Here is a 13,498-nt window from a genome sequence, read left to right on the forward strand (position 1 = left end):
GCGCGTGCACGGGGTGGGGCGCGGAGGGCCGGTCCCCTCCCAGCCCCGGTGCCTTCCGCATCCCCGCCCGCGGGGACTGTGGGGCGCGGTTCCCTCGCCGCCACTCGCTGCTGCAGGCCCAGAGTCGGGGAATGGACCTCAGACAGCGCGCATACCTTTCCGGCCCCGGCCCACACCCCATGGCCGGGACCCCCGGCAGCCGCGCCGCGCCGCGCCCCGCCCCGCCTCACAGGCCCCGCCCCCCGCACCCCGTCGGCGCCCGCCTCTCGCGCAGCTCTCCATACTTGGCGATCGCCGCAGCCCCGCGCGCTCATTGGCCGCGAGCTGGCGGCGTGGGGGGCGGGCCCGGGCCGGGCCGGGGCGGGGAAGGAAGGTGGCGGCGGCCTGGCGCTGGGGGAGGGGGGTGCTGACCCGGATGTTCACTCCTGGGCACCCGGGGAAGTGGAAGCGCCGGGCCCTGCTGCGGGGGGGACAGCCACTGACGCCGGGACCGGGACCGCCGCCGCCGCCGCCACCATGGTAAAGGCCGCACGGCCCCCTCCCCGACCCGGGGGCCCCTCCGGAGCTCGCGTCCCCCTCCCCCTGCCCATCCCTGGCCCGGGACGGGTGGCTTCCCGGGGTGGGGGAGGGGCGGGGTCCCGGACCCTGGGTGGACCCGGTCCCTCCCCGCCCAGGAGGGTTCCGCCGGCGCGGACGACTTGGGTGGCAATGACCCTGCCTCCGCTCCCAGCCCCCGCCCTTGGCGCAAGCTGGAGTCCCACTCACCACCTCTGTGTTCAGGCTGGTCTCTCCCATAGCCCAGGCTAGACCCTCCCTCCCGAACCGTGGCCCCAGCCAGGCACCCCCTCGGTGACCCTGGCGTGGGCCCCCTTCCTCCCCCGGTCTAGGGCTAGGTCTGCTTTCCCCCGTCTCTCCGGCCCAGGCTAGGCCGTCGTTTCTCCCTGCCATGGCCCAGGATAGGCCGCTGCCTCCCTCTCTCCCTCCCTCCCTTGCCTTCTCCATGGCCTCAGGCTGGACCCCGGTCAGCCCCTTCTGCAGCGGCCTAGGTTTGCTTCCCCTCTTCTCCGTGGCCTCAGCCTGAATCTCCTCTACACTCTGTGAACTTAAATCTGGACCTCCTCGCCCATGGCCCCCGTCTGGACATCACTGCCCCCTCCCCACCATGATCCCCCTCCCTGGACTTTTCGCCACTCCTAGCGTAACCTGCGTCAGCCCCGCTCGGTCCCCGCCCTGACCCTCTCATCAGGGTCCTGACCCCTGCCTGGTGCACGACCCAGGGTCCCCTTCCCTGTACCTGGGGCGCGCCTTCTTTGCAGCCTTTGGGAAGCGAGAGGAGCTCTCCATCAGGGATGGGGTGGTCCCGGTGCTGTGCCTTCTCAGTTGCCCGTTCTAGGGAGGCCGCCTAGGAGCCAGCGAGGGAAGGGCGGGCATCGGTGTGCCCAGAAGGCAGCGCGCTGCTCTGTGGGCCCTTCTCGAGGCCGCCGCCGTGGGTGCTGTGCGTGCGAAGCGTTCTGCAGGGCAGGCCGGGGTCCGCGGCGCCCGGGCCTGAGTGGGAGCCGAGGGGCGAGGGTGGGTGGTCCACAGGACAAGGATGAACGCACAATCGCTCTTGTGAGGCCGTGGCCTTGGGGGGCCACCAGGCCCTGGATCCAGCATATGGCCTGGACACGATGCAGCCAAGCAGGCGCAGCCTCCCCTTCCCTCTGAACTGTCAGCTTGTAAGGGTTGGAACTGCTGATTATGGAAGTCCCTCGGATCAGGTGAGCAGAACGCCTAGGGAGAGTGCTGGCTCCGCTCGTGGTGTTTGTTTTGGTAAAGAAGGCAGATGCTATGCAGACTTTTGAGGAACCTGGGGTTTCACATAGGCCCCCACAGATAGACCTGCCCTCCTGCCACTTGACCCTTCCGCAGGACAGGCCCAGCACTTAGGTTGGAAGGGCCAGAGAACTTCTTCCTGACAGGGTCAAGGGATTTTTGGAGCATGTTTGTATGTGGACTTTGGGCCTCAAAGTGTTTTGAGAACCATGGTTCCTTGTTTAGTCAAGGGATGTTGCTGCTGAACGAGGGTGAGTAGTTGAGATGGGTTAAGCTTTCTTTTGATGCCTTCCTGTATGCTGATTAAAAGCATGGGCAATGCCACTTTTAAGGCCTTCGGATTTGTCCAGTAACTTTGGCTGAAAACTCCTTGTTTGGGGAGGTGGGCCTGGCCCCAGGCCTTGATGGAGAACGACTTCTCCAGGGCAGTGGTGGGTGAGGACTTTGAAAGTGGGCTGAAGTTTCCTGAGTGTGCACTCAGGACAAAGTATAAGGCAGGAAGCAGCAATTCTCGCCAGGTGATGGGAAAGTGCCTCAGTCCCCCAGGAGGAGCACATGACACCTGATGCTTCTCAGGAGTCTTGTACTTAGCTCTCATCTGAAAAGGCTGGAAAGGGTGGAGGAACTGTCTGCCAGTCACTGTGGTGTGCTTCACCTGTACAAGCTGGTTTCATCCACACGAAGCCTTTCTGGGGCTGTCCCCATTTTATAGATGAGGCAGCTGAGGCTCAGGAGGTAGAGTGACTTATTCAGGGTGTTGCTCAGCCAGTGGAGGAACCACCGTTGGTCAGTGGAAGCCCATCTGACAGGCTCTAAACTGTTCTTCCGATTGTACCAAGCTGCTTATATGTCAGAAGGTTTAATGATACCGTTTGAAAAACATAAAATGGGATATTCAAACATGGCAAGGGGGGAGGAGCAGTATTTATTGCCCATGGATTGTATTTTAGATCCTTTGTATAGGAAATCATGTTTATAGTGAAATAGCTGTATGGTGGTACAGGCATATTTAGCATGGGTCAGAATGAGCTCTTGGAGAGCAGAGATTTGTGTCTTGTGTTTTCCGCAGCTGTATCCGTGGGGCCTAGAACAGCACCTGGCGTTGGAAGAAACCACTTGGAATGTTCTCTTTGGTATGTGTCTGTGTCCATGAACTTAACCTGCTTGGATTTCATATTCATTCTCTCAGTCACTTGTTCTTAGTATCCCTTAGGCTTGTAATTTCTGACTGCTTATTGTTACGTTTATCCCCTATTTGAATACTCTGACCATTAAGCCAGTGTAGATGGTTGGGGTAGGACAGAAGTGGTGGTGTGAGGTTGCATTGTAGGTAAATGAATTCAGATTGCCATGTTTTTCATTTTCAGTAGATTTGATGGTAGAGAATCAGCTAGATCTCTGTTATCCATTGAGGGAACTAGTGACTTGAGAATCTAAAATGCATTTGACTTTGGAATGAATTCCATGATTTTTGTTGGCATGAGTTTCTCCTTCCCAGTTAAAATGCATAGGCAAATGGAATTTATTTGCATTCCCTTAGCAGGTAATAATCTTACCACTGTTTGAGTGCTGTACAATTTCAGAGCACCGTTCCTTACGCAGCTCCAGTTTCTGACTTGGAAATTATTCTTAGTTATGATGGTGAGGCTTTAGCAGAACGGGGACTAGGAAGGGCCCCTCAGGAATTGCTGCTCCAGCTCACAGATGGTTTTGCCTGGCAGGAGCTGATGGGAACTTGGTATTGTTAAAGGCGAAACAACATAGTTGACATTAATGTCTCTTGGTGTGGATAAGATACATTGTTCAACTCACGTCCCTCTTGTCTGTCTATACTGCCCTGTTCATTTAAGCCCACCTGGCCTCTTTTTGGTGGCATGCTTATAAAATGTAGGGAGTGATCAGTGGCTTGAGATTAAGGAAATGATAAGCCGTGTCTTTGAAAGCAGATACTCCTATTTATAGCTCAGACATCCTATACTTTTACATTCCATGAGGTGGGGAACAGGACATATGACATATGACAGGGAAATGGTGGCAGGGCAGGTGGCTCGCCCATTAGAAGCCTGCCCTCCAGGCTGGGAAATGCTTATTGTTAGGCAAATACTGAGGCACGTTGTGGGGTACCTGAAGCTACAGGATAATGTTAATTCAGCTTTTTGTGTATTAAGTGCCTACTCTGTGCTGCTTATGTGCTGAGGATGCAAGACAGACAAGGATCTCTGCCCTCATGGCTCACATTGTTGAGGGGTGGGCATGTCACTGTTACCTAAAGCTTAAAGGGGAGAGAGCCTTGTTCAATGTAACTGCAGGCACATCTGCATGAGCTATGGCAGGAAACTGAAGAGAAAGCTGGGGCTTGTGCCAGGCTCCACTCCCAGGCCTTTTGGGGTATGTCTTCTCTTGTGTCTGCCATTGGGTGGAATTGGATTGTACGTGCACGCAGTCCGCTCCTCTGCACAGCCAAGGCTTTCTGGGGCCCCGAAGTGAAACCTTACGGTACCATGGAAGTTCAGCCTGGGTAGCTTTGTCCAGCCTGTCCAACCTGGGTACCCGAGCATCTGCTGTGACCCAGAAACATGACTTAGGTTATATCCCAGCCCCCATTTTACTCACAGGGAACCTGAAGCTTGAGAGCTTGAGTGACCGGTGTGAGCAGCAGGCCTGGGATTCGGATCCCTGTCAGCCTGAGTCATGCGCTGGACCCCACTCACTGTGTTTTCCAGAAGCAGTGAGCAGAGGGCCCCGTAAATACAGGATCTTGTCCCATTTCCCCTTGCAGCAGATCCACCAGTGAGGGTGCGGTGTGGAATTCCAGGGGATGCAACTGCAAGATCACCCATATTGGGACCAGCTAGAGCCATATGCCATTTCCAGACCTAGGCTTTCAAAGATTCATGTTTCAGTGGAAGGAAAGGGAGGCTTAATGGTTATGGAGCACCAGCCACGTGCTATGCACTCTGTTAGAACGGTCCTCACCACAGCCTGACAAGGTAGGTTCAACTTCAGGCTGGAGGCAGCATAGTACAAGAAAATAGAGTTAGCAGCCAGACTGCTTTAGGATAACAGTACCTCCGCATAAGGTCGTAATGAGGGTTAAGTAATATCTGTCAAGTGCATCCAGTAGCATCTGGCACATAATGATATAAACATTAACTATTGTTATTATCACCATTTTCCAAAAGTGTGCAAAGGGGTGTGTGGTTAGTCCCTGTCTAGCTACTAAGTGGAGGAATTGGGTTTTCTGACTCCAGAGCAAACCATTTTTCTCCACTCCGTACTGCCTGCCGATGGCTGCTTTGGAGTTTGCCTGGCTCTGGGTTGTGCCTTGAACGCACAACTTCCCTAATAGAGCCTGGGACTCTTTTCTCCACTAAAGACAAGCTCGCTGTGAGCTGGGCACCATGTGTTGCCAGAGCCTCATGCTATATGTCAGGCCTGCATTCCTTGTTTGTGCCAGTGGAACCCCTTGTGACTGGAGGGTTCTTGCCCTCTTCCAGGCTTGGAAGAAGAGAGACAGGGCTGGGGACAGAGCATATGAGCTCTGTGAGAGCAGGGAGATTGTCTGTTTGGTTCCCTCTGAGTACCCCACATCTTGCACTGGCTGCCTGGCACTTAGCGCCAGCTACATAAACACTGAGTGAGAGCTGAGAGGCGGCTGCCTGCTCCACAGAACATGGTCTCTGCAGTTGGGCACATCTGGATTTGAGTCCTGTCTGCCACTCAGCATGTGACTGTCAGTGAGGCGGCTAATTCTCTCAGTCTCAGTTTTCCTGGTCCGTAGCATGAGGATAACATTTTATAGGGATGGGGAGTAGGGGTGAAATTTGTAATGTACTTACTCTGGTGCTTGGCACACAGTAGCTGTGGTTGTTGCATGTCTTATTCTGCATACCACAGAGTAAGGGACACAAATAGAAGCCATCATCCCTGTCCTCTAATCTGGGAGGGGGAGGCAAGATGTGTCCAAAAAGCCAAGTGCAGCAGGAAGGAAGTAGTATTAGAAAAGACGTAGCCAGGGACCCATGGGTGCTGTGGTCTGCCCATCCCTGCAGGCCTGGCTTGCGTTTCCCTCTCCTCCATGCAGCCCTGCAGACCACTCCAGCCCACGGTCGGCTTGGGGGCTGGGCATGAAGCCCGGGAAGAGTGTGCTCAGGCAGAGAGGACCGGGTGGGGTATGGTCAAGGGGACTGGCACAAAAGCAGAGGTCAGGGGGTGTGGTCACACAAGCAGTAGATGCAAGCCCATGGGGTGCCTCAGTCTCAGGAGTGAGTTGTGGAGTGCCTGAGTTGCTAAGCTAAGGAGTTTGCATTAGATCTGGGACAGTGTGGAGCCAGTGAAATTTTTGACAGGGCAGATAGAAATTCGAGGAGGCTGGCAGAGCAGTGGTATTTTAGGAAGAGTCCTCTGGCTGTGCATGCAGGAGGCCTGGGAAGGTGAAAGAGATGGGAGAGAGGCCTCCACAAGCATCAGCTTGTGAGCTTATGAGGGTCCTGGCCACTGTGCAGCTGTGGGTGTGGAAAGGAAGGGATGGTGGAAGGAGATAAAGGCAGAGTGAGACGGAATGATTTACCACCTCTGGGGCTGAGGGGGTCTGCCCCAGAGCTGTCCCATGTAGGCGTTCTGATTGGACAGTTTATCATTGACACACAGCTATTTCAGGTCAGTTTAAATCCTAGATAGTGGTGTCTGCAAAGCCTTGAGATCCTATTAACAACTGAATGGGGATTTCAGTCTGGGTAGCCCAGTGATCCATCCAGCCAGTGACTCTGTGACTGCAGGTGGCACCAAGTTCAGCCTGATGCACATAGCATTAGGTTCTGGTGCCTGAGACACCAGTCTGCTGAGGGAGATGGTGGGGTGGCTCTGCATGGCAGCTGTAGGAATAACAGAAGCTAGTTTTGTTTGTTTGTTTGAGACAGAGTCTCGCTCTGTCACCTAGGCTGGAGTATAGTGGCATGATCTCGACTCCCTGCAACCTCCATCTCCTAGACTCAGGGAATTCTCCTGCCTCAGCCTCCCAAGTAGCTGGGACTACAGGTGCGTGCCACCGTGCCTAGCTAATTTTTGTATTTTTAGTAGAGACGGGGTTTCACCATGTTGGCCAGGCTGGTCTTGAACGCCTGGCTTCATGATCTGCCTGCCTCCACCTCCCAAGGTGCTGGGGATTACAGGCATGAGCCACTGTACTTGGCCAGGAGCTAGTTTTGACTGATGACTTTTTAATATTCCAGCCAGCCCTACGAGGCAGATTCTCATGTCATCCTCATTATGCAGGTGAGGAAACCGAGGACCACCTGGCAGTCCTGGCACTGCGCTATGCTCCCTTTAGTGATTTTTTCCATCGGGTCATTCATTCCGTGGATGTCTACTGAGCAGTCAGGTAGACCTAATAGAATATGCCATCTGAGTCTTAAGGTTAAATGGAGGAAGCGGGTGGAAGCAAGTATGTCCAAAGTTCTGAAAGACTCAGGAGTGAGTACAGAACCAGCCTGGGGAAGTCCACATCGTCAGACAGGCAGGGAGGCCGCTTGCCTGCGTTTTTCTGTGCTTCCTCCTGTGGTCACCCCACATGTTTCTGACATCTCTGGACGCCTGTGAACAGGAGCCTTTGCCTACAACTTTCTAGTGTTAGGTTTCCAGTCGTGTTGTTCTGTGTCTTGTAAGGCACCAACCCTGGTGGTTGCCATTCACCTGGCACGTAGTGATGATTGTGAGGACTGAGTGTATGTATGGAAAGTGTAGACGATGCCTGGCACATTGTAAGTGCAGTAGGAGTGTTATCTCTTATTATTGTGGTTATTCTATTAACACGGATGGATGATAGGTGGTGTTTCATTTAACTTACCAACCAGCCTGGAAGGCAGGTGCTAGTTCCTTCTTCTGAGACTCCAAGATGTAAAGTCCCTTGCCCAAGGAGAGCGGTCTTAAGGGGCTCAGTCTTTTTAAACACCAGACTGCTGAAAACAGCAGCCCAGGGTTTCTGGTCTCAAGAGCTCTTACCACATTGCAGCTTGCAAGCAGTTGTTACCACCGGCTGAGACCCCGCACTTCTCCACCCTCTGCTTCAATTGCTCTGTGCAGCTTCCTCTTCTAGTGCTGAACTCAGCATGGTGCTCCTGAGTTAGGCTTGGTATCTTATTCAACAGTGTTTGGGCTTGCTGTCTCAGAGCCCTATATAAGCGGATTCAGGCATCGTATTTACCAAGTGAAGTACTTTAACTTAAAATAGAAAGGTAAGCCAGGTGCTGTGGTGTGTGTCAGTGGTCCCAGCTACTCAGGAGGCTGAGGTGGGAGGATCGCTTGGGCCCAGGAGTTCAAGGCCAACCTGGGCAACATAGTAAGACCCCATCTTTCTTTCAAAAAAGTTATGAAAAGATGCTTTTGCATTGCACCCTATCTGCTGGAGCTTCCAATTAGAATTGAGCCAGTGGCATTTTCCGGTGGTACCGGTGCCCTTTTCCCTTCTCAGTGGCGGCAGTGATTGGCAGGTAGATTGTTGCTGCTGAAGGCTTCTCCGTCATGAGGCTTTGACCCTGATGGGCTGTCGTTGGTTTCACACGAGTGGGCTCCCTGCATTGCAGTTTTGTTGCTCGGACACTGGAAGGAGGAGCCTTAATCCACCACATCCTTCTGGTGTGAAAAGTCTAAGACACTGAAGAACTCAGACTCCAAAAGAGCAGCAGCCAGGCTTGGCTGTTAGTTCCTCTGCTGAGAATTTCCAGTGTGAGCTGTTGTCGTGTCCTCAGTGTATACCCTTCAGACACCTCCTATCCTGAAATCTCTTTTGGGCACAGGGTGGTGTGGACCCCTGGTTGTCCTGAGACTTGAGACCTTGTTCAGGCAGAGAGGATGGGCTAGGATGTGGTTAAGCAGAGTCCATTCTTGGTCTTGAGGAGTGCACTCATGGCGCGGGCATTAGAGGATGCCATGAAATGAAGGATGCCTTCAGTCTGTAGGCTGGTATTGAGTGTTCACTCACAGAGTGGCCCCTTCCTTCTGCCAGTATTTACCGGATGCCCACAGTCATTATCTGTAATTCTCTCAACACCAACCCTGTGAGGTCTGTTTCCTCATTTTGCAGATAAGGAAACTGGAGCTCAGAGAGGTGTAGTAACTTGCTGAAGGGCCCCCAGCTAGTTAATGGCAGTTGCCACGGAGGTCCAGGTCCACCGCACTCAGGAGCGCATGCTGATGGAATTCCCCTCTCCTGCCTCTCTGGCACCAGCCCATGGGGATGTTTATTTTATAGATGAGGAAACCGGGGCCGAGAGGTTTCCCTGTATGTCTAGCCACAGTGGCTGAAGAGGTCTGGGTTTTGTTTAGGAAGTTTTTTTGGTTCCACTTGTTGAAATGCAAGGAGATGGAACTTTGTGAACTGCAATCTGTTTTCCAAAAGATAGCCACTCAGCTGAAAGGGCGAGATAGTCTTAGCCTAGTGTCAGCCACTGTGTGGCTTGGCCTCCTGGACAGGATGGTTCTTTGTGCAGTAGTGTCAGTGTCTCTGGCTCTTTCTGCCTGTGACGTGAGTGGCAGCAGCACATCTTAATCATTGTGACAGCCCTCCATGGGGACTGTTGGTTGACAAAGCCTTGCAGGATCCTTTGGCTTTTTCCTATGAAGCCCCATCCCAGCCCTGGTCACCATATACAGTGTAAGATGCAGGGATTCTGAGGGGAAAGACAAAATTGGCCTGGCTGATTGATTGACTGAGACAGGGTCTCACTCTGTCGCCCAGGCTGGAGTGCAGTGGTTCCATCTTGGCTCACTGTAGCCTCAACCTCGTTGGCTCAAGCAGTCCTCCCCCTTCAGCCTCTCATGTAGCTGGGATCACAGGCATGTGCCACAGTGCCTGCCTATCTGTCTGTCTGTCTGTCTATCTATTTATCTATCTACTTATTTTTTAGAGACAGAGTCTTACTTTGTTGCCCAGGCTGGTCTCGAACTTGTGGGCTCAAGGGATCCTCCTGCCTTGACCTTCTAAAATGCTGAGATTATGGGCGTGAAGCCACCATGCCTGGCCAAAATTGGCCTGTTTTAGTAGTTACCTGAGCTCAGGCAGGTTGAGTTGGTTACCCTTGTTCTGCCTGGTAAGTTTGTTTCTTATCCTTAGGAGGGAAGGTGAAAAATCCTGGCTCTCAGTCTTGAGGGTGCTGAAGCAATGTTATACGCTGGCCCTGACACAGCCATTGCTCTACAGGTGTTAAATGAATGACTGAATGTCCAGTAGGTCCTTAATAAATGTAAGAATCCCTCCCTCCATTAGATTGAACCGTATGAAGTTGCCATTTTTCTAGGTAAAAAAGGGTTGAATTACCAGCCTTTCATGTGGTTCAACCTAATACAGACTAAACACTGGGGCTGGGCAATTCCACTGTGAGACTAGCCACGTCCAGATCTCTGGGCCTGAGCTCTCGGCCAAGCCTGGCTTCTCCTAGGGCCTACCCAGTTGTCAGTGTCAGGCTCTCAGTCGAGAACAGAGGAGCTGAGCGGCGTCTGCCCCCGAGATGGGGCAGCGCTCTCTTGAGCGGTTCTGCTGCTCAGGACTGCCCCAGTGGTGCTGGCCTTGTCAGGGTTTGGCCGTGGTGGGAGCCGTGATCCTAACAGCGGCTGACATTAACTGAAGGCTCTGCACATGGTGGGCGCTGAGCGCTTGGCCCGAAGTCACACGGGTGGCTTTCTTGGAGTTTCTATGTGATCCCAGGCAGTCATGATTCCTAGTCCAGGGGCAGTGAAGGGCAGACTCTGGAGCCAGAGAGCCTGGCTTCAGGTTCAAGCCGTATAGACCAGGGCAATTCCCTTCACTCTGTGCCTCCATCTCCTTGTCTAAGAAATGGTGAGCATAAAAGTAGATATTTCTGATGGATTTTATGAGGATTAAATGAGTTAATACGTGTAAAGCCAGGCAAGTGTTAACCATAATTATTAACATTAACCACAACACAATGTTATTATCAGTGACATGGACTCGTAGTGTGTTATTAGAGCCGGAAGGGTCTTCGCATGTGGACACTCCCTTTGCTTTGTGTGGGGAGCTTGGACTTAGTGTGGACACCTGATCTCCCGCCTCCTCCATAGCTCCCTGCGGGTCCTTGTCAGTTCTGGGCCTCACAGACCATGCACCTGCCTCTCCGTGAATAAGTTGTTTGAAATGGTGCTTTTGTTTCAGGTGATAATACAAGTCATTCTTCTGGAAAACAGCTTAATTTTTTTGTTTCTCTGGGTGTAAGTGGCCCACCCAGGCATGCCAGTTTGAGGCAGCCAAAGTATGGTGCCTTTAGATGCTCCTCGTCACCCCCACAACCCCCCAACAGGTACTGTGTTTATTTTCTGGTCCATTTTCTTCTGTTGTGAAGGTGGCAGGTCTTCATAGGCACTCTCAGCTTCTACTAACCCATTTGCATTGGTAAATTGCCCTGTACTTACAAGCTGCCCTGTCTCAGGGTTTGATATTTCATTTTAAGGGCAGGTGTTTGATTCTAAGGCATGCGAAGTGTCAGGGTTTAGGTTTAAGAAGGGGGCAAGATAAAGGAATGCAGGAAGAAAAATAGGGCTTGTTGGAAGGCGGCCTGGGGTAGTATAGTGAAAGGAGCCTCCCAGATCCACACCCCACTGTGGCTGCTTATGAACTGTGCGGGCTTAAACCTAGTCACTTCATGTCTCAGCCTCAACTTCCTGAGCAGCAAAATGGAAATACTATTGTCCTCTTCACAGGGTAGTCCAGAGGATTAAGTAAGAATACTGTAAATAGGGCCCGGTGCGGTAGTTCACACCTGTAATCCCAGCACTTTGGGAGGCTGAGGCGGGTGGATTGCTTGAGCCAGGAGTTCGAGACCAGCCTGGGCAACAGGGTGAAATCCTGTCTCTACAAAAAATACAAAAATTAGCCAAATGTGGTGCCACACACCTGTAGTCCTAGCTACTTGGGAGGCTGAGGTGGGAGGATCGTTTGAGCCTGGCGGGTAGAAGTTGCAGTGAGCCGAGATCACATCACTGCCCTCCAGTCTGGGTGACGGAGTGAGACCCTGTCTCAAAAAAAAAAAGGAATGTACATAAAATGCTATAGTTTAGTTCTCCTGTGTGGACATTTAATACAGGCTTGTGATTGTCCATAGGAATTCCATCATTTGTCATGCTATTAACACCATTGGATTGGGTCTAAAAATCTCTCTCTTTTTTTTAAGACAGAGTTTCATTCTCTTTGCCTAGGCTGGAGTGCAATGGCGCGGTCTCAGCTCACTGCAACCTCCGCCTTCCGGGTTCAAGTGATTGTCCTGCCTCAGCCTCCCGAGTAGCTGGGATTACAGGCACGTGCCACTATGCTCGGCTAATTTCTGTATTTTTAGTAGAGATGGGGTTTCGCCATGTTGGGTAGGCTGGTCTCGAACTCCTGACCTCAGGTGATCCACCTGCCTCCGCCTCCCAAAGTGCTGGGATTACGGGTGTGAGCCACCATGCCTAGCCAGATCTAAAAATCTCTGTGCTGAAGGATACTGTAAATCTAAAATGCAAGTAATAGTGATCACACTAAGGAGAGATTCTGACTTTCAGGCTCTAGGGTGCTTGCTCTTGGGCCGCTCCTTTAAGCTGATCAGGCCTTTGCACTTCTGCTTATGGGGTTTATCATGCAAGGGGACTTGGATTAGGTTGGCACCTGTGCTGAACCTTGTAGGTATTATTTTATGCAATCACTACCATAGCCTTGGCAAGCCCCCATTTTGCAGATGTGGATATGGAGGTCTTGAAAAGTTAAAAAAATACTTGTACATCACACAGCTAGGAAGGGGCAGAGATGGCCTTTCAAGCCATTCCTTTCAGATTCTAAAACTCGTCCCTCACAGGCACCCTGGAGTCTGGTCCAAGGATGTCATTTTCATGTACAGGGGAAAGTGCTTTATGTTGGTGATTGTAACATATGTTCTTTAGAGTTTTTTAAACTTCTGCAGCTGAAAGTGGAGTATTTCTTAGGTGACTGCCTCAGTTTTGCCTTGATGACCTGGAACCCATCTTAAAATGCAGGAAGAATGGGCCGGGCACTGTGGCTCACGCCTGTAATCCCAGCACTTTGGAAGGCCAAGGCGGGCAGATCATGAGGTCAGGAGATCAAGACCATCCTGGCTAACATGATGAAACCCCGTCTCTACTAAAAGTACAAAAAATTAGCCGGGCATGGTGGCGGGCGCCTGTAGTCCCAGCTACTCGGGAGGCTGAGGCAGGAGAATGGCGTGAACCCAGGAGGCAGAGCTTGCAGTGAGCCGAGATCGTGCCACTGCACTCCAGCCTGGGTGACAGAGCAAGACTCCAGCTCAAAAAAAAAAAAAAAAAAAAAAAATGCAGGAAGAATGAACTCACAACAGTTGCAGCTCTTCATCTAAAAGGGAACCTGATTCTCTGCATAGTAACTTCTAATCAGTAGATCAGTAGTCAGGGTCTGGAATCACCTTTGAGTCCCTGAGTACTGCATAGTCCTGCCCCTCACTTCTCTTCCTCCTCCTGTTCTCTGCACACATCCAGGCAGACTCTGGAATAAAGGAGCATAGTATGAGGATAAAGCTGTCATTGGCTAAGCTGGTGTTCACACTCAGGACCAGCTGGTTCCATGCCCTGGCTATGTTACACCTGCGGCCAGGGATGAGCAGAGGCCACAGTCTGCTGCCTGCCTACATAACCGACAGGTTATTAGTTC

General features: G+C 52.2%; 1 protein-coding gene across 8 annotated transcripts in view; it reads left to right on the plus strand.

Annotated features, from left to right (window-relative positions):
- The first annotated feature begins 346 nt into the window (after positions 1-346).
- CAPZB (capping actin protein of muscle Z-line subunit beta) overlaps positions 347-13,498 on the plus strand; it is a 146,983-nt gene continuing 133,831 nt past the window's right edge. For 2 of the 8 annotated variants that reach the window (XR_010126987.1, XM_054503607.1), the window contains exon 1: positions 375-519. Coding sequence is in view for 7 of the 8 variants with exons in the window: in XM_054503607.1 (XP_054359582.1) it covers positions 517-519 (3 nt within the window). In the remaining variant the exon portion in view is untranslated. Of the gene's footprint in view, positions 520-677; positions 1,761-2,884; positions 2,949-13,498 lie in introns of those variants that run through there. The other 6 variants (XM_054503596.2, XM_063667808.1, XM_054503588.2 and 3 more) reach the window with 6 other exon arrangements.

Source organism: Pongo pygmaeus, chromosome 1 (assembly GCF_028885625.2).
Source record: "Pongo pygmaeus isolate AG05252 chromosome 1, NHGRI_mPonPyg2-v2.0_pri, whole genome shotgun sequence".
Taxonomy (NCBI): Eukaryota; Metazoa; Chordata; class Mammalia; order Primates; family Hominidae; genus Pongo; species Pongo pygmaeus.